The 19,858-nt window shown below is 42.4% G+C and overlaps 1 protein-coding gene across 4 annotated transcripts in view; it reads left to right on the top strand.

The window, feature by feature from the left end:
* CASR (calcium sensing receptor) overlaps positions 1 to 19,858 on the top strand; it is an 80,604-nt gene that overhangs the window by 44,546 nt on the left and 16,200 nt on the right. For all 4 annotated transcript variants that reach the window (XM_064465045.1, XM_064465027.1, XM_064465035.1 and 1 more), the window contains one exon: positions 3,675 to 4,556. In XM_064465045.1, coding sequence (XP_064321115.1) covers positions 3,675 to 4,556 — 882 coding nt within the window. The remainder of the gene's footprint in view (positions 1 to 3,674; positions 4,557 to 19,858) is intronic.

Here is a 19,858-nt window from a genome sequence, read left to right as displayed (position 1 = left end):
TTCAGCCTCCCGGGCTTGTTTAATCTTTGTCATTTCCAAGACAACCTCAAGAAGTGAAAAAAATAAAAATGTGGTGGTTTTCTTACAGTAGAAATATGTCTTGCTAGCAATTTGCAATCCCCAAAAACAAAGGTTACCAAGCAGCCAGCAACAACATTCAGCCAACAGCAACTTAGTCTAGGATGACTAGTCTTCTAGAGTGGTTTCATAGAATCATAGAATCATTAAAGTTGGAAAAGACCTCTAATATCATCAAGTCCAACCATCAACCCAACACCACCATGCCTCCTAAACCATGTGCCAAAGTGCCACGTCTACACATTTTTTGAACACCTCCAGGGATGGTGACTCCACCACCTCTCTGAGCAGCCTGTTCCAACACCTGACCACTCTTGCAGTAAAGGCATTTTTCCTAATATCCAATCTAAACCTCCCCTGATGCAGCTTGAGGCCATTTCTTCTCGTCCTATTGCTAGTTACTTGGGAGGAGGGACAAACACCCATCTCACTACAACCTCCTTTCAGGTAGTTGTAGAGAGCATATGTCTCCCCTCAGCCTCCTCTTCTCCAGACTAAACAAGCCCAGATCCCTCAGCTGCTCTTCATGAGACTTGTTCCCCAGACCCTTCACTAGCTTTGTTGCCCTTCTCTGGATGTGCTCCAGCACCTCAATGTCCTTCTTGTACTGAGGGGCCCAAAACTGAACACCATATTCAAGGTGTGGCCTCACCAGTGCTGAGTACAGGGGGATGATCGCTTCCTTAGTCCTGCTGGCCACACTATTCCTGATACAAGCCAGGATGATATTGGCCCTTTTGGCCACCTGGGCACACTGCTGGCTTGTATTCAGCCAGCTGTCAACCAACACCCCCAGGTCCTTTTCCGCTGAGCAGCTCTCCAGGCACTCTTCCCCAAGCCTGTAGCATTACATGGCTACCCTCAAGCAGATTGACACTTCCAACCAGCTTGGTGTCATCTGCAAACTTACTGAGGGTGCACTCAGTCCCCTCATCCAGATCATTGATAAAGATAGTAAACAAGACTGGCCCCAAAACTGAGCCCTGGGGAACCCTGCTCATGACTGGCCACCAACTGGATTTCGCTTCATTCACCACAATTCTCTTGGCTTTGCCATCCAGCCAGTTTTTTTACTCAGCGAAGGCTCCACCTGTTCAAGCCAGGAGTCTCCAGCTTCTCTAGGAGGATGCTGTGGGAGACGGTGTCAAAGGCTGTATTAAATCCAGGTAGATAACATCCACAGCCTTTCCCTCATCCACTAGGTGGGTCACCTGGTCATAGATCAGGTTGGTCAGGCAGGACCTGCCTTTCACGCACCCATGCTGGCTGGGCCTGATCCCCTGGTTGTCCTGCACATGCCTGGTGGGATCATTCAAGGTGTATCGCTCTATAATCTTCCCTGGTACCAAGGTCAAGCTGACAGGCCTGTAGTTCCCTGGATCCTCCTTCTAGCCCTTCTTGTAGATGGTTGTTGCTCTTGATTTTAGACTTCCACACTGAAGACAACTTTGGAAAAAGTGCTTGGCCTTATCCATTTATGTGTTGCCTTGTATAGCCTAACATTTCCAATATCTCTTCTAAAATGAATACACGTGCCAGAGCTCACAGGAGTCCTTGTAACAAGATTGTGTCACACTGCACTCCATCTGTCCGGTAAGGATATATCTTTATTTCAGCCAGGGCTCCAATTCCCATGTGCATCACAAATGAAGAAGGAAGGATTCTTGTCTGCCTGGTGCACAGTAATATATCTTGTCTATTTAATGTTATCAGTCTGACTCTCTCACGGGAGTCTGAAAAAATGGACATTTGGTCTCTGAGCAGGGCAAAAATGATTTAAGCTAAGACCAATATATGCTATCTAGGTATTGCTCAGAGTAGTTTTGGAAGGTGACATGTAATAAACACTGTGATGGCATTTTAAGGCATACTGTTAATTTATGCATCGCATTACCAGGTGAACAAGGGCAGCTGAGAAGGGTTGGTGGGTTGGACTGAACATAAGAGATGTTTGCAGTTCTCAGACTTCCCCTTTGAACAGCGAATGGCATTTGTGCTACGAGGCAGTAGTCTTATCTAGAGGTTGCTGAAATGGGTAGATGTCAGGACATTCAGTTCTGGAAGGAAGTCTCAGCCTTGAAGTATGACAGTATGACAACTGAAAGCAGGCTTTTAAACTGGGAGTTGTTGGGCAGTATTAGAATATGCATTATTGCTGCCATTTATAGCAAGGCCATAAGCAAATCCATGCTTCATAGACCCTGCATTTCAGCACAAGCTGGAGGTATATTTTACAATTAAGGTAAGGCTTATTTCTCATTTTGTTGACATAGAAATTGAAAATGTAATGACTCCAGGTTTCTTTGTCAATATCTCACCTCAGTGTACCCTTATTGCCCATGTGGAAGTGGGGTACCTTGCCTGTTCCCCTGGCACTAGGTTTTAGGGGATGAGAGCAGTACTGGGCAGGAGCATGTCCGGGGGAGAATATAACTCTGTGAAAGGAGGATTTGCTCCTGTGGCCCTTGAAACTGCACTAGGACACCTCTTTTTCTTTCTTCTTGCAGAAACGTTAAATGCCAGAGTTTAAGGAGGAGTTAAGGTTTTCTGTAAATTTCGACTTTGTACAAAATGAGCTGTTTATAGAAAACTTTTTTAAAGTGAGAGTCAGTCCTAAAGAGTTCAGATACTAATCCCAAAATGCAAAGATAAGTGAGCTTTAAAAGTTCTCCAGATCTTTAAATTATTCTTTTCTGGGTTTTACGGTTTTCTTCCTACCTGTAGAAAATCCAAATTATATCTTAAGAGCATATGTCACCTGTTCCGATTAGAAAAAACAAGTATTTCTTGATAGCTTTAGAAAAGGGAATAAAATCCCATTTTAACTGTAAAACACGGTAGCTCATGGAGCGTGGAATGCCTACTGGCTGCTTTGCTGATTCTGGCCAGCAATCAGGAAATACTGCTAAGGTAGTATTGACCAGCATTACCTTAACACTCCACAGGGTCAAGGCGACTGATATACATCACATGCTTCTTACTTCAATGGGAAGGGATTGTATACAACATACCCATGGTGCCTGATGGAGCCTGTTTAAGGATGGGGACAGAAATGAGAGGCAAGGAGAGACAGACTGCTTTTCAGAGTAGGTCTAGGATGGCAATACCAGCCTGCTGCTCATGTCTGGTTCAGGACAGAGGAAGCCTGCATTTTGTCTGAATTATGTGTATTGCCCTTGTTTATCTGAAAGATGCATTCTTTTTATTTCTGGATTTGGCAGGAAACACAGCAAGGTGCATGTAGGCCACTGGTGGCTCACCTCTTTGCCATTCCTCCAAGCTAGTGTCAGTGTCTCTCTCCTTCAGATCCTTGACCTTACAGGTGGACACAAGCTTGCTCCAGTCTCTTGGGTCCAAGCAGCTGCTCTTGTATGTGTGCCTCTGTAAGACAGTCACAGCTACAAGAACATACAGGCTCTCAGATTGGTTCATGTACAACCACAGGCTACAAGAACGTGGCTGCCATTGTGGTGCTTAACTCTCTCTTCATCCCCTCCAAGGCTACACAGGTTGGCAGTGGTGCTAAGTAAATGTAGGTAATTCATTCCCAGGCAGTTCACTTCATGGTGTTTTGCTTGTTCACTGTTCTCTCACAGGTCAGCTATGCCTCATCCAGTCGTCTCTTGAGCAATAAGAACCAGTTCAAGTCCTTCCTTCGCACAATCCCCAATGATGAGCATCAGGCCACAGCAATGGCAGACATCATTGAGTACTTTCGCTGGAACTGGGTGGGAACAATTGCAGCCGACGATGACTATGGCCGGCCAGGGATTGAAAAGTTTCGGGAGGAGGCAGAGGAGAGAGACATCTGCATTGATTTTAGTGAGCTCATCTCCCAATACTCGGATGAAGAGGAGATCCAGCAGGTGGTGGAAGTCATCCAGAACTCCACAGCAAGGGTGATCGTTGTTTTCTCCAGTGGCCCGGACCTGGAGCCCCTCATCAAAGAAATCGTCAGGCGAAATATCACCGGCAAGATCTGGCTGGCGAGTGAGGCCTGGGCCAGCTCTTCCCTGATAGCCATGCCAGAGTTCTTCCGTGTCATCGGCAGCACCATTGGGTTTGCACTGAAGGCAGGACAGATCCCAGGCTTTCGTGAGTTCCTGCAGAAGGTGCATCCCAAGAAGTCCACCAACAACGGCTTTGCCAAGGAGTTTTGGGAGGAGACATTTAACTGCTATCTCCCTGATGGGTCCAAAAATTCTCCAGCTTCAACTTCCTTTCACAAGGGCCATGAAGAGGGGCTGGGAGCTGGAAATGGAACAGCTGCCTTCCGACCTCCATGCACAGGGGATGAGAACATCACCAGTGTGGAGACACCATATATGGACTACACTCACTTGCGGATATCCTATAATGTGTATTTGGCAGTATATTCCATTGCCCATGCCTTGCAGGATATATATACCTGTACCCCTGGGAAAGGACTCTTCACTAATGGATCTTGTGCAGACATTAAGAAAGTTGAGGCATGGCAGGTAAGTTCTTCATTTTTGTGCCTGTGCAATATACTTGCAGAAAAAAGGCAAGCTGTCCTAGAGTTTTTAGGGGGCCTTTCATAATCCTGGGTCTCAGACACAGTGTAAAACTCCTGGAGTGTAGCATATCACTGCATTCAAGTTAGGTGCATGCTCCCACCCCACAGGGAATGTAAGGTAAGTTGTGTTAGGTTTGCCTGCAGTGAAAGGGGCTTAAACTAAGTTAAATTTTCTTGCATTTGCTATGGGCCAAAAGTGCACACATAGACAATTATCACAGCCTGGCTGACGCAAGGTAACTTGATCATATATTGAGCCCTTACATAAACAAGAGGGCCTGGAGAGAGCACATGAACAAGGAAAACAGTTTTTAGACTTCATTTTCTTTGGCAAGCTCTGTGTCTTTTGCAATCCCACAGCAATTTTCCATACAGGCTCTATTTTTTTTCCATAGTTTTAAGCTTATATAGGATCAAAGTAAAGCAGGTTGAGTAATGGAGGAAAATAACATGTGGATGTTGGGCAAATAATAGATAACTGCTTTGATTTTTTGGTGATATTTGTGAACCAATAAAACAATCCTAACAACTTAGTCACATTTACCCATTCACTTGATGCATCCTGCCCACCAGCGTATGGATGGTATTCTGACATTTGTCTTCTGATCCTTTATGAATACTCTATACCTTACCATCTGTTTGATTGTGCTATCCAATATGACATTCAGTATGTGTTTTTAATATCTACTGCATTTTTAAATAACAGGATTAGCTTGTAAGGCTATCAGATGAAGATATGCCAAATATATGTCAAATTCCGTTTGCCCCGTTCTGGTCATCACAGAAAACTTGGGCTCAAACATGCCTGAAATCAGAACGACGTGGGTGAATCTAAGGAGGATCACATCCCTGTTTGCATGTGTAATTTCCTTTATTTGGGATGGTCTGACCAAAATAAAGGCTATTCATGCCACAAACTTTGCAAATGTTGGGTCAGCATTTGCATGCGGGAACTGCAGTTTGGCTCCTGTCTAGTCTCAGTCAACTGAAAAACATCAGTCAGATCAAAGTAAAAGGCTTTGTCTTGGCATTTGTGGGAAACCTGCACAGCTCTAGGTGCCTGATTTGGGTTTACCAAAGCCACTTTACTCAGAGTTGATGAGTGCAGGGTTTGACCCTGGTTTAGGGGAATCCTGTGATTGCTGGCTCTCTCTGAGGTTTCTGTCTTTCAAAGCTATTCTGTTTTTCAGGAGCGTACTGGCAGAGGTGGGCAAGTCACAGACAGATTTAGCTTTCACTGTGTCAGTAAAAATGATCCAGAATAAATACATTTTTAATTCATTCCCTTATGCCTTGTCAACTTGGAAAGTAAAGCAGGATGTTCATACCACAGCTAAATAAAATAACGTGGTGTTTTTTGAGGATTCTACAATTGGGAAGAATGTCCTTTCATTTCTGTGTTGCTTGTCTGGTGCTAAAAGATGGCTGTATCAAAATGTAAAACATCCTGCTTATCTAGGCTTTTGGGTATGCATAGTTGCCTTAAAGGAAGGAATCAGTGTCAAGAAAGAGCATGTGAGGGATAACAGGACTGGGTAGGAATATCCATGCTACAAAGAAATAGGCTATATTTGAAATGACCACCGTTACGTGGTGTTGGCTGTCAAGCATATTTGATATGTGTGCATTTTTTCACTTCATTTCAAAATCAAACACATGAATAGCAGGCAAATGCCAAGTTTGTGTGCACACCTACTTCATATCAGGCATTGCAGCTCATTACCCTTGAGAAGCTTTCCTCAGCCCCAGGGGTAATGAGTTCACCTCATAAACGTGCATCTTCCAGCATCTCCAGAAGGTGGTTTTCTGACAACCAGACAGAAGAAAACCTTTCTACTAAAATCAGTCTCATTTGCAGCAGTACTTCTGCTGGTGGTCAGGGCCTGCTCCCTCTTCTCACAATCGGCTCAAGGGTTTCTTGATAGGAAGTGACCTGAGAGAGCAAGGACAGTGCTAGGAAGCCTCCACGCCTGAGACTGGAGGCAGCAGACACTAATAGTGTCTGCAGTCAATGATCAGGTGGTGTGTGGGAGAGATAAGGCAAATGCAGCGCACTCATAGCTCCATTAGCCTGAGCTTCTGTCCAGAGCAGCCCTTGCCAGTGGGGTTGGTGGCGGGAAGGATAAATGGTGTGTTCCACAATTTAATTATGGACCATTTAATTTTGTTTCCTTTCAGTGGCATTATCCCATTAACACATATTATTTATTTGTTGCCTGCTAATTGTTAATTTTATGTACTCAGGATATAAATTTTGGGGGGAACTGGTTTATATAATTTGTGGAGGGTGCATTGTGTGTGTCCTTATGTAAAAACAGCATTTTTATCTCAGTGATCAGTTCATTTGAACTGGACAGCAGGAAGCCTAGCACAGAATTACTGTGAGTTGGTTAAACTGGGTGCAACTTTCCTATTAAGAATTTAACAGCTACTGTTTAAGACAGATCTAAGTGTGTTTCAGCATGGGGAAATTGGATTTTTCTGTCTCCCAAGCTGAAATATCAAATACTAACAACTTTCTCCTCTACTTATTTACAGCTACTTGTTTAAGAAACTGCTTACTCATTTTTTCCACCTGAGTTGGTGGTCTGTGACAGACCCTGTCCATAAACCCAGTCTTGCTTCCTTTTGTTTTACCAACGCCTCTGAAGCTGGCAGTGGGCACCTCCACTAGAGGCAGGATGGGTCAGCCCAAGCTCGCAGGCTGCCATGGCACATGTGGAGGTGTGGGCACAAGCAGAGCTGGCGAGCAGGCAGGGCAGCTTCCAGGCAGGAGCTGTGCCACTCACTCCACACACACAGCTGCCTGCAGGGTTCATAGTCCTGTGTCCGAAAATGGGAAAACTTGCCCTTCTCTACAGAAAATTACAGACTTTAATAGGATGTTTGTGCTGCCCTTTTTCTGAGAAATGTATATATATGCTGGCAGCTGCCATATTTTAAGAAGCTACCTTGCTGCAACGCAGAAGATAAGCCAAGTGCACACCTTTGCATGATGCCTGCAAAGAGCAGATAATATTCTCTGCACGTGCCATTGTCGTGTCATGGACAATATTGATCAAGATCAGATTAATTACTTCTTTTTGCAGTGTTTTGTTTAGGTAACAAGAAGGTGCAGGGCAATCCAGAACAAAATGTCTAAGAAATTCCTGTCACATTTGGAAAACGCAACATTTTACACAAAGCAGTAAGGATTAAAGTTCATGACTGCAAACAGTACAACAGAAAGAATCTTCCTAAAGGACTCTGTCACCTCTGATTATCAGATGCCCATTCTCTTTCACTGATGGGCTGTCCTTTTTTTAGGAAACTGTATTCAGTATGGCTAATTCTGTGTGTTGCTCGGGTTGATGGACTTGCCTGTCCCACTCCCCCAAATACAGGCTCTCCTATAAGCTACAGGATAGCAGTGGGAAGGTATGGCAAGAGGTGGGATATGGGCTCAGGACTCCTGTACTGATGCTGCCTCTTTGTCAAAATTGCCTGCATCTTTGGCCTGTTTCTCCACAAGAGCTCAAACAGTCCACTTTTGAAGCCCTTTTTTTCTTAGTATCTTACTTGATAAGATTTCCCAGGCCCCTCAAGTTCCTTCATTTTCTTGGTCTGTGCTCACATGGCTACTCCCATGGTCACTTCTAACAGCAAGTCCATCTGTTCTTTTTTCAGTTCCCCTCTGAGCAAAGATTTAGAACCCCTTGGGGCATTTACAGGAGCCTCTCTGGTATCTCTCTTATTTCAAACAGTGGATGGTCCTACAAAAAATAAGAGGAAAATGAGTACGGGATCCTAATCTGTCCTTCAGAGCAAATATTTATTAGTTCATATTCTTTCTGTGTGAGAAGAGGAAAACCCTGTCTTTTCCTCAGACATAGATCACTCCGTGTTTTGGCCCGTTCATTTGGCAGCTGATGGGTTTCTCTTTCTGTCTCACAGTAAAAGCACCATGGTTAAATGGGGAGGTTGGGCTCCTGTGGATTTGAGAAAGCAAAGGTTTGTAGTCACAGGGTCATGGAGCAGAGCATCCTTTGGTGGACTGCCAGACAGTTTTCAGGTTGTGGTTACACTAGAGGCCATGAACTTTGGCAGGTTCATGAGTGAAAAGTGAGATAGCTCTTCTAGGCCTCAAGGCAAAGCATGCTGCACAGGCTGAAAAATGTGCTGTCCTAAAGATTAGCAGGTTAAAGATACACTCATGTAAATTATTCTATGCCAAGAAATCTGATTGATCTCAGGCTTAGGGAAAAGCTGCCATATGCTGTTCCACAAAATAAAAGCAAATGCAAATTGGCTTCACCTAGCAACACCTGAAGTCTTTTATTACACCTGTGCACCTCCCAGCCAATAGTTCCTTCCTCTGTGCTGTTGATATGCATGATGAAGAGGTAAAAATGGATTGGTGCCTTCTCCAACTTTACATTTAGCTATGTCTGGGTGGCTGGAAATTGATTCTGCAAGGCTTTAAAGAAGTGAATGATGCCTTAGCTGACATATGTCTCTCCAGACCTCTGAGCCTAAGGCCTTATCTAATCAATTTTATGTCCATTGAACTATATAGGGCTGTGTGAATAATTAAAATGGTGTATGGAAAACAGCTGCTTTGTGGTATAAAGAATGAAACAGTATTAGAACAGGTATTAACTGAGGCTGGCGTGAAAATCAGTCATTAAGGAGAACTGCAATGAAGACAGAGGAAGGTGCTGAATATCAGGCAATTGCAAAACCTCACCTAGTCTCCATTACAAATGCACTGGAGATATATTTGTTATGAACAGAAAGCAAGTGTGCCTTTTCTTGCTGGAGATCGAATTGAGAGGCAGACAGTTTGAGCCACACACAGAAATGTGTGGGTCAATAGAGCAAACACAGCTATTTTCCCAGAAGGGCAATAACAGATGACTGCTTATTCATCAGTTTGGAGATAACAACTTGCCATCACCTGAGAACATCACTTGTGAGTTCTTAACTAAGCAGTCAGTAAATGGAGTATTATTTAGATGTCTCTGCAACTCAAAGGAGAAAGACTTAACTGGACCTTTCTAAAGCAGGGGTCAGGCCTGTAACATCACCAGTAGAAAATATACAGGGAAACTATTGCCCTGACAGGGTTGCTAAAAGAAGAGTGAATGAACCGCATGAAGCAAATGCACAACCTCTATGTTGTGAAGTAAGGAGTTGTGGTTATTAATTACTTGGCAGAGAATGGCTGAAATTCTTCTGGACTGGGGTAGTACACACTGCCTGATGACAAAAAATGCAGTATTCCTGCTCACCCCCAAACATGTTGAATTTTTCATAAAAGTCATTTTTTAATATAGCCACTTATATGCTGCATTACAACAAAAGCTGTATTTGAAAAGAAGCATTTTCTAATATTTATGAAGCTCATTTGTACCTTTGTCACTTGGGGGAAAGAAGTTGGTTTTTCAGCCTATGTTGAACCTGGGAATTTTAGGGAAGGCTCCATGAGATGCTCCTATAATGTCTCTGTAGCAACTTCCGATAATAATTATCCCTTGAATTACCAAGACATCAGTATCTTTTGCTAAGACACAGCATGTCTTTGTTACACAAAAGTATGTGAAGTTACTTCTAGGACTGACTTTTCCTCATGCTACTCACAAATGGAGCTGGTGACAAAGGGCACCTTGAGAAACCCCTAAAGGCACTCAGAAAGTGAGGTGAGGAATCAGTGCATTTATCAAAAATTCAGTTTCATGTTGTAATCATTCCTCTGACTTGGCTGATTTCTATTTATCCCAAGGTAGGGTTGAAGCTAACTTCAGAGGCATGATAATCATAGCACAGTATGTTATTTCTTGTCTTTCTGAGTGGTTAGCCATCTTCACAGATGCTTTACCTAACCAGCCCCATAGTTTTATCCCCAAAGTGAACTTTCATGCACTATGAAGGACTGGTGTTCCACAGAGTGGGTGAAGTTTGGAGGAAGAACAAATTACCTCTTATGGCATATAAAGGAACCTTTTGCCTTGTAGAATTAGAAGAGTGATCTCCCCACTGGAGCAGAAGCAATACTTTGCTCAGAAAGGACTTTTACCTCTGTCTCTGAGAGGAATTGCATGAAGGATGTATAGGAACTCTAGAAATCAAAGCGATTTCTTTGTTGACTGAGACTTATATTGATAAAGGAAATGGAAAAAACAGTTTTAAGCTAGTAGACAAGTGGAATGTGTGCCCAACCACAGCTGCAGTGAATCCACTGGGACTTTAGCTGACCATTGATGGGACCTGTAACTGCTTGCAACAGATGCCCTTTCTAAATGTCAGAAATGGTTGTGTGAATTCAGTCAACTCAGTGTGAATACCAGAAACTTTAGGATTACTTTTTTGTTTGGTTGTTGTTTTTTTTTAATGGACAGTAGTTCTTGAATAGATTATAAATAACCATAGAACTCAGGTTTGATGAATGACCATTGCTGTTAAAAGAAATGACACCAAGTATGCACTATTAGTTGTCATTCTAACAGGGAGAGGTGATTTAGTCAAGCATTGAAGTAATTAATCCTATAGTTCTAAAAAAGAAAGAACTTACAGTGGGAAGCGGTGACTTCCTCCTGGTCTAGAGACAGGCATGGTTCTTCAAATCAATATCAGCAGTGTTCTGTGCAGGATGCAATTTCAGACACTAGAAGGCTGTGCTGCCACGCAACAAGACCTGGACAGGCTGGAGAGCTGGGCCGAGGGGGAACCTCATGAAATTCAACAAGAACAAGTACAAGGTCCTGCACCTGGGGAGGAACAACCCCATGCACCAGGACAGGTTGGGGACTGAACTACTGGAAAGCAGCTCTGCTGAGAAGGACCTGGGGATTGCTGGTGGACAGCAAGATGACCCTGAGCCAGCAATGTGCTCTTGTGGTCAAGAAGGCCAACAATATCCTGGGTTTCATTAAAAGGAATGTGGCCAGCAGATCAAGAGAGGTTATCCTCCCCCTCTGCTCTGCCCTAGTGAGACCATATTTGGAGTACTGTGTCCAGTTTTGGGCCCCCGAGTTTAAGAAGGACGTGGAACTGCTTGAGCAAGTTCAGCAGAGAGCTACTAAGATGATCAGGGGACTGGAGCATCTCCCCTATGAGAAAAGGCTGAGAGGCTTGGGTTTGTTTAGCCTGGAGAAGACTGAGGGGGGATATCATCAATACCTATAAATATCTAAAGGGTGGGTGTCAGGATGATGGGACTAGGCCCTTTTCAATAGTGCCCAATGACAGGACAAGGGGCAATGGGCATAAGTTGGAACACAGGAAGTTCCACCTCAATATGAGAAAAAACTTCTTTCCTGTGAGGGTGACAGAGCAGGGAACAGGCTGCCCAGGGAGGCTGTGGAGTCTCCTTCCCTGGAGACATTCAAAACCTGTCTCGATGGGTTCCTGTGCCCCCTGCTCTAGGTGTACCTGCTCAAGCAGGGGGGTTGGACAAGATGATCTCCAGAGGTCCCTTCCAACCCCTACCATTCTGTGATTCTGTGATTCTGTTGGGACTTTGAAGAGATTGATCCATAAAGGGCTGTTACAAGAAAGCGCCAGCAAATGGATGCAGACACACACATATACAGACTCGCTCTCTGCACATCTGGGTAGAGGCAGCATTAAACACTTCCCCGAAAAGACATTTCAATCAGGTTTTGATTATGTTAGACATTAAATTTGAATTATGCTACTTGAAAACACTGAGCTTACAGGATAACCATATTATTGCTCTATTATTTACTTTAATGATTGGACAATTCCTTATATATTATTTAGTATTAAATTTAAGTTTAAATTAATAAAAAGAGCCCTATCTTAGGCTTTTAGATACTACATCATAACAATTATTGTGCAGTACAATGACATCCCAAGAGCATTAAAGCATTGTTTGCTCAGTCAGGACTTCTGCCAATAGATTCTACACTGTTAAGTGTGCACAGCACCCTGGGCCATTGTATCCAATGGATTTTTTCATCTTATATTTGTTACAAGTGAAAAACAAAGCAACTATGGCATCAAGCCTAAACTAGGTGGCCATGATGGTTCTTTCATATCATGGCTCTAGGTAAAGACAGCAGCATACAGACTACAGTACAAAATCCCATCTAACAACACTGACAATTAGCTCTCACTGTACCTGTACCGTTGCCTCTGTCTGTCCACAGACCATCTTTCTTCTCAAAATCTTAACAGGAACCTAAAAAATGTTCGAATGGAGTCACTTGCCACAGGATCATGCAGTTTGAAAGCCTTTGTATAATAAACTATGTAAATGTACGTCATGTTCAAGAAAGTAATTTTGATCCATCTAAGGAATGTAATGCCTAGGTATTTCACTTCTGATGGGCTTTGGTTGCCAGTCAAACTTGTGTTTAGCAGGATTTATTTTCCCCAAAGACATGCTGACTAGCAGACCTTTTCTTTATTAGTATAATCCATGGTAGGTTACATCTCTTGTCACAGATCGTGTCTTATTTGTAGTCGGGATTTAAATGACCTTTAGTTTCATTGGTCCTTACTTGATCTTGCTCTATTACATTTAAAAGTTCAGACGAAGTACTTGTAATTTTTCTCAATATGGTATTTATGCACATTGATCAAATTATTCCTCGGTCTTATCTTGATAATTTAAACAGAGTGGGTTTTAGTCAGAAGATTTGTTTTCTGCTTTATTTCTGTGTCTTGTCTATTTACTCATCCTTCTTTTTGGCATATATTCAGTATTGCTCTAAGTCTCGGCACAGCCAGACAGTGAAAAAAAATCCCACATTTACATACCCTTATTACCTCCCCATTTATTTGTGTACAAGTTACATTAGCTGCCCTTGCCACAGCATGCAATGGAAAGGTCACATTAAGTTGCCAGTAATACTTTGCAGGATGTGGTACCTGTTCTGCGTCTGTGGCTGGAATTTGTTGTGCCTTGATGCATAAGGCAGAATGTCACTGTATTAAACACAGATGTGAGAGCACTATCTGGGGGAGTGCTTTGTCTTTATTATTATTTACCATTATGTTAATCCATGCATTTTCTGCAAATTTTCCCAGCAGCACTGTTGTATTTGCTGCCAGAGTATTGATGAACATATTGGGTAACAGTGAGTTGTTTGCTGAGGCTGGAGGAATTCCCCATGAACTAATAACTGTCTCTGTTGATACCTGTTTTTACAAATCTGTTGGGCAATTTTTGACCCATGAATGGATGCTTTACATCAGATATTTCACTTCTAAAGGGGTATGTTTGTCAACGAAACCTGGATTTAACAAGATCTGTATTCCTCAAAGCTTTATTAGCTGGCAGCAGTTGTGTTTCTGTCGTATAATTTTGTATTAATTTATCCTCAACCCAGTTTTTCCTGGGATTGATGTCAGGCTAACCAGCCATTCATTACAGAGGACATCCCTCTGCCTTTTATGATATTGTCATTTCTTTGCCCATCAGAGGCTGACTCTGGAGTGGCCCACTGAGCAGAAATATAAGACTTTAAGAGGGGTTAGCTCTGATTCATGCCCTGAGCAGACTGACATGTAAGGAAACTTAAGGCACACTGTTGGGAGTGCATTACACTTACATGCGTGCCAAAACATGGATTGGGACTGCTGTGAAATATTATATAGCATATTGACTTTGTCATTCAAAGCCACTGGCATTTTTATGCGTATATCATAAACCTATTGTATTAGCGCTCTTTTTATTGCTTGTGGAGTGCTGTGATGAACTGTCAGGTTCTGTCAGCCTTTTAGATCCAATTTAAATTGCTCAGGCTGTTCTCTAATTTCTTTTTAAGGACCTTCTACCTCTGTTAATGCAACATTATGGCTCCAAAACAAGTGCCCCTGGGATAAGAATGTCCAGGGTTTTTTTCTGATAGCAAGGGTAATAACATATCATTCATTTAGCTTTCCTGCTCCTCGTTAGCTGTCTCTTTAGCTTTCCATCCTTTTTAGCTGTCCCTTACAACCTTATGTCATGAGGGTCTGGCATACATGACACCTTTCCATTTTAATATGTTCAAGAAATATCTTAGTATGTTGCCTGGTGTTTTTTTTCCTTTTTGTTCTCCAGGTTTTTTAATGTTCTACTTTCCGTTAATATAATACTTATGTTTCACAGCCTTGTTTGAATGGTCTGTGTTGGTTTAGTGCTTTTAGAGCACACCATAATAAATACTTCTGTTTGAGCTTTATTTGTATGATGAGGATAGCAACATACCATTACCCCTTAATTAATGAGCTTTTATTTTAATGAACACAGCCAAAAATTCTGAACTGATAATAGGTTTATCAGATATGCAGATGAGGTACTGCTATCCAGTCCTTTGCTCTAGCTTAACATGGATTTTCTCCATTCTGTTGGGTACAGAGACCTCTGACATCACTGACATATGTTTGTACATCACTGGGGCAGAGACTAGTCAGAAGCCTGCCTGATTTTCTATAGCATTATATTCCACGTCTAGGGATTCTCCACAGACATTGTTTTTCATTTTGCTACCATGATTTTTGTCCTGTTTACTAGGAACTGCATTAACGTACACGGTGTTTGTAAGGAAGGGAGACATGCTGTCATTCCAGCCATTTTTCTCCAGAAGAAATCTACTGCAGTCAGTAGATCAGATTAAGTCTGTTTGGGATGGCACTGGACTGGGACTGAGGCCACTCCAGATGCCTTAACTCTGGAAGTTACTTGTAAGAAGGATTCTTTTGGAGTCTAGGGAGCTAATAGTACAGTATCATACTTTGGGCCATACAAATGCATTGGGGTACCATCATACAGTTGGATCTCATTTTAAAACGGAGAAAGGAGAAAATGTTAGAGGAAAAAACCCTTTTGTCATCTCTCTTCATCCCTGGAGTTAGTCAGACTCACTAACTGGTGTTAATTGAAACAGCACTGTCCAAACAAGAATTTTTACAGACTCAAAATAGTTTCCCCTTTTTCCCATAAAAAAAAAGTAATCACAATTAAAAATGGAACTGTGACTTGAAGGTCACATTTTTAAGTTTGACTTCCAAAAACATATTTGCACTGAATTTCAGTTGACTGGATTTCACTTGATGTTTTCCTATGTAAATCTTTGGTTTCAGAAAATCCTATAGTTGAGATGTATGCAGAGGATGTTCCCACTCTATTTCCTCATGTATCATGTGGATCCAGTCAAGGCCAAGCACATGAAAACTTGCTTGCTATATTTCCCAGTCATGTCACACTTAGCAAAATCATTATCCTTTACCATAGCACACATAAGTGATGCGTTTGTTAGCTATCAGCTTTGCATTAAGGAGTACTAGCTCAGGACTTGCATTCAATAGACAAGTGCACTTAGAACATCAGGTGTGCACATGGCCAGCAGGAGTTTTGGAGAACCTTCAGGAAACAAAATATCCTGGTCCCATCCATACTGTATCCCGTGACCTCCTAACCAATAGTTAAATCAGTTGGGAAACCAGCCATGCGATGCCAAAATACCATAAGATCATTTCTTGATTCCTTTGGGAACCTTTGTGACTCAGCAGACAGATCTTTCTGAAGCATTTTAGACCCAGTTTTGTAATGGCATTCAGACATCCACAAATACCAGTAAATACCTAATGGGATTTTCTAAAGTAGCTCAGTTTGGCCTGACTTGTGCAGCCTCTGTTGCAAAATCCACTAGGCTTGTGTTTTTGCGTTCCTTCTGGACATCCTGGTAAACACAGGACTGTAGTAAATCTGACACTAAATCGGGTTAGTTCCATTTTATATCAAGTCCCATTTTGAAATGTGTGCCTTTGACATTTTTTGTTTAAGTGACTTGCTCCTACTGTTGTAGCAGCTATTAATTTGTCACTTCTGTCACCTTTCACTCAAGAAAGCATCAAAGCTGCTGCAGTTTTGAATCAGCAAAGCAGTGTCCTTTGGTTGCTGGCTAGAAAACCACATAAGCTAACCCGTCAAGCCCAGTTACAGGCAGTCCAACCAGTCCTTGTCGTAAGAAACTCTAGGCTTCATCGTTTTCCAGGCAGACTGAGCGCTCACAGCAGATCATGAGACAAAGGAAGCACCAAGCATCTTCCACTGAACAGCAAGTGAGGTGTTTCCAACACAGTCTGAGTTTCTCCCTCTCCCAGTTTCTGCAAATTCCTGTTAAAGGGCCTGCTTCTCTCTCACAAAGGAAAAACATAATGTATGCCTGGGTGCCCACGACAGCACCACTGCTGCCCCTCCTCAAGCAGAGGGCACTGGTCAGTGGAAGAGGGGGAGAGATCAATCTCTCAGCTGCCTCATATCCATGATGGAAGCAGAACCAAACCAAACAAATTATCAGTTAAAATATACCAATCAGCACATACTGTCATGGCAGCTTGATGTCCTGTACTTCTCTGGAGACCTGAATTGCAGGGGTCTCTGCTTCTGTGAGAATACGTCACCTCTTTCCCCCAAATCACTACATATGTCATAAACAGTTAAATAATCCTGCACTTTCATATTTCTGCAAATGGAAGTCAGACTGGCTGTTTAAGAGCTATTATCACTACCTTTGGACCTCTCTAATCTTCCTTTAATTTTATTCTTCTTTTCTGATCAAGTGACTAGAACTAACTGCATTTTCCAGGGGAAACTGTGCTATCAATGTACGTATTGACACCATGTTTTCAGTGTCATTTTCTTTCTTACTTTCATATCCTAATATTTTGTTTGCTCTTTCAACTGCATAATGCACAGAGTGTTTTTACTGAGCTGCCTACAATAATGAATGAGTCTCTGTCTTGAGTGGTTACTTAATTTAGTTTCCAATAAATACTATGAATAGCTTAAATTATTACTTCTACATATGGCACACTGTATTTGTCACACACATTTAGCCTTCACTCATGCTGTCCGTTGACCTATCTAGCTTTACGAGGATGTCATTCAGTGCCTATCAAAGCAAAAGAACTTTGAAAACTCTTGAGTTATTCTCAGCCTTTGTACAGCTATTTCTGAGTCTTGAACTGAACTCTTTCTTTCACCCTGTTTTTGAAGTCCCTGGTGGATCTAGCATTTCACCAGCATTTCGCCAGAGATGGGATGTCCACCCATCTGGGTGCAATTCATGTTCTCCTGCCTCAGGTTTCTGGAAGCAGGTATTACTGAGTCAAGGGACTAGGGCCAGCACCTTCCTGCCTGCTAGGTCCTTTGTGTCAGAACTGGTCAATACTGAGATGACAGCACTGCCTTTAGGGGAGCGTAAGAGTTGGCCCTTATAAAAAAAAACAGGCAGAACAAGATAATCCAAAGTAGAGAATGCAGTAGGAATTAAACATTGATATAGACAGTAAAAATTAAGAGCTTTGCTAGCATGTAAATAAAGATTGACACATAGATAGATGGAAACAAAAGGAAGAAAGAAAACCCCTATTGCTTCAGGGAACATTTAAAGTATTTTACAAGTGGCTCTTTCAGAGCTGGCATGGGCGTATGTCCTCCTGATACTTGAACACTGACAGAGCCAAATCCTGTACGCCATGACCACTGGGCTAATGTGATAGCTGAGCTCTCAAGTCCTTACGCCTATTACAGCATTATGAAAGTATCTTCTCTGGGTGCTTGATTAGGAATCTGAAACAAGAGGGGAGAACGAGCTCTCTGCAATTCAGAATGAAAGGGAGGACTTGCCATCTTCAGTAGTCACCAGCTTTTCATCTTCACATTGAGCAGTAAAGTGGAATTGTTTGCTGCTCTCAGGATGGGCACCCTACCAAAGCAAAGAGAAAAACATTTGGTACCCATCAGTCCAGAACTGTTTTACAGGCCTGGATATAGCTAGGTACACAGAAATTAAAACTCAGTGTGGGAAAATATGTTTTAACTGTCAAGACAGGATTCCTTGCAACCGCATGTTAGGAGGGGGAATCATTTGTCTTTTATGGGGACAGACGCCTCTAATGTGACCAGGTTCGTGTGCAGGACCATTTGACCTAGTGAGGAAACGTGTTAGAAAGACACTGCAGAAGGAAGTCAAGGATATTAAACACTGGCTGGTACATGGATTCTAGTTAAGGACCTGTCACTGTTGAGACAGAGTAAACAACAACCCATAGTAGATCTGGATACTGACATTTATTTAAGAACTAACAAGACTAGAGCTTTTAACCTGCTTTTTATCTTGTTCACTTTTCCCGCTTTTGTTTAGCCCAGCTGCTATCAAAATGTGCAACCAGTACATACTGCTTGCAGCTAGCAAGTAGCAAGCCTGTGCTCCAGAGTACAGAAGTTCAGTTTTGGACATTCATGCACGCACAGAATTACCTGCAGCCTAACGGCTTTTACAATGTAGGTGGGGTTTTTCACCTACCACCGACCCTAATACTATTGACACAAAGTAAGCATCTATTCTAGATCAAGAAAAGGTGAAGGAAGGCAAAGGAAGTTGGCAAGGCAAAACAAACATTGAGTGGTGTTTATTAAAAGCGAGACAGCATCCTTCAAATAGCTGACTTATGTCCAGTGAGTAAAATTGAAAGGATCATAAGCTCTGGCAGGTTAAATGTAAAAATAAAATAAGGCAGGCCAAAAACCTGAACAGGGAACAGGCTGCAAGTGGGTAAAAGCTCATAAATCCTGAAACTTTTCAGCAGTGGGTATGTCTGCTGAGCCACAGATTATCACTGCCAAAGACAAGGTAAGGCCATGGCAGAAAAGTGTGTTCTTTATGGACAAACTTGAGAAGGTTTCTGGGTTTATTTATTTATAGGGGACTGGTAGAGGATCTGTCTGATGTTGAAGTGACTGTAGAAGAAGCTATGGGACACAAGAGCAAAACAATCCTTAATACTTTGGTGCGAGTGAATGATGCTCACCCAGGAGCTCTGCCAGAGCTCACAGATGAGGTAGCTGAAGTGCTGGTTATGGTGGCCAATGCTTTGCTTAAAACAGTCTTGGGCCCTGAGGCCTAGAAAGTTGACAGATGTGACATCAATTCTTTAAAAGGTTTCTGGAGGAGGTCCAAGGAACTAGCAAAGCCTGACTAAGCCCATTATTGGAAACTGTAGTTTAAAAAAAAAAAAGGAAAGATATAATATAGTAAGGAGGAGTCATCACGGCTTTTGTAAAGAGAAGCTCTACCTCACAAACCTCCTGAAGTTCTTTGAAGACATCAGCATGTGTCAGATAAGGGAGATCCTCTTCATAGGGTATGCTCAGGCTTCTAAAAGTCTTCCAGTAGTCTGTCACCAGTCTCAGTTCTTGCATGGATAAACAGTTGGTTGAAAGATGATATAAATATCAGAGGATAT

The sequence above is a fragment of the Phalacrocorax carbo genome, chromosome 1 (assembly GCF_963921805.1).
Source record: "Phalacrocorax carbo chromosome 1, bPhaCar2.1, whole genome shotgun sequence".
Classification (NCBI taxonomy): domain Eukaryota; kingdom Metazoa; phylum Chordata; class Aves; order Suliformes; family Phalacrocoracidae; genus Phalacrocorax; species Phalacrocorax carbo.
Note: the sequence above shows the minus strand (reverse complement) of the source record. Positions and strands in the feature narration are given on the sequence as shown.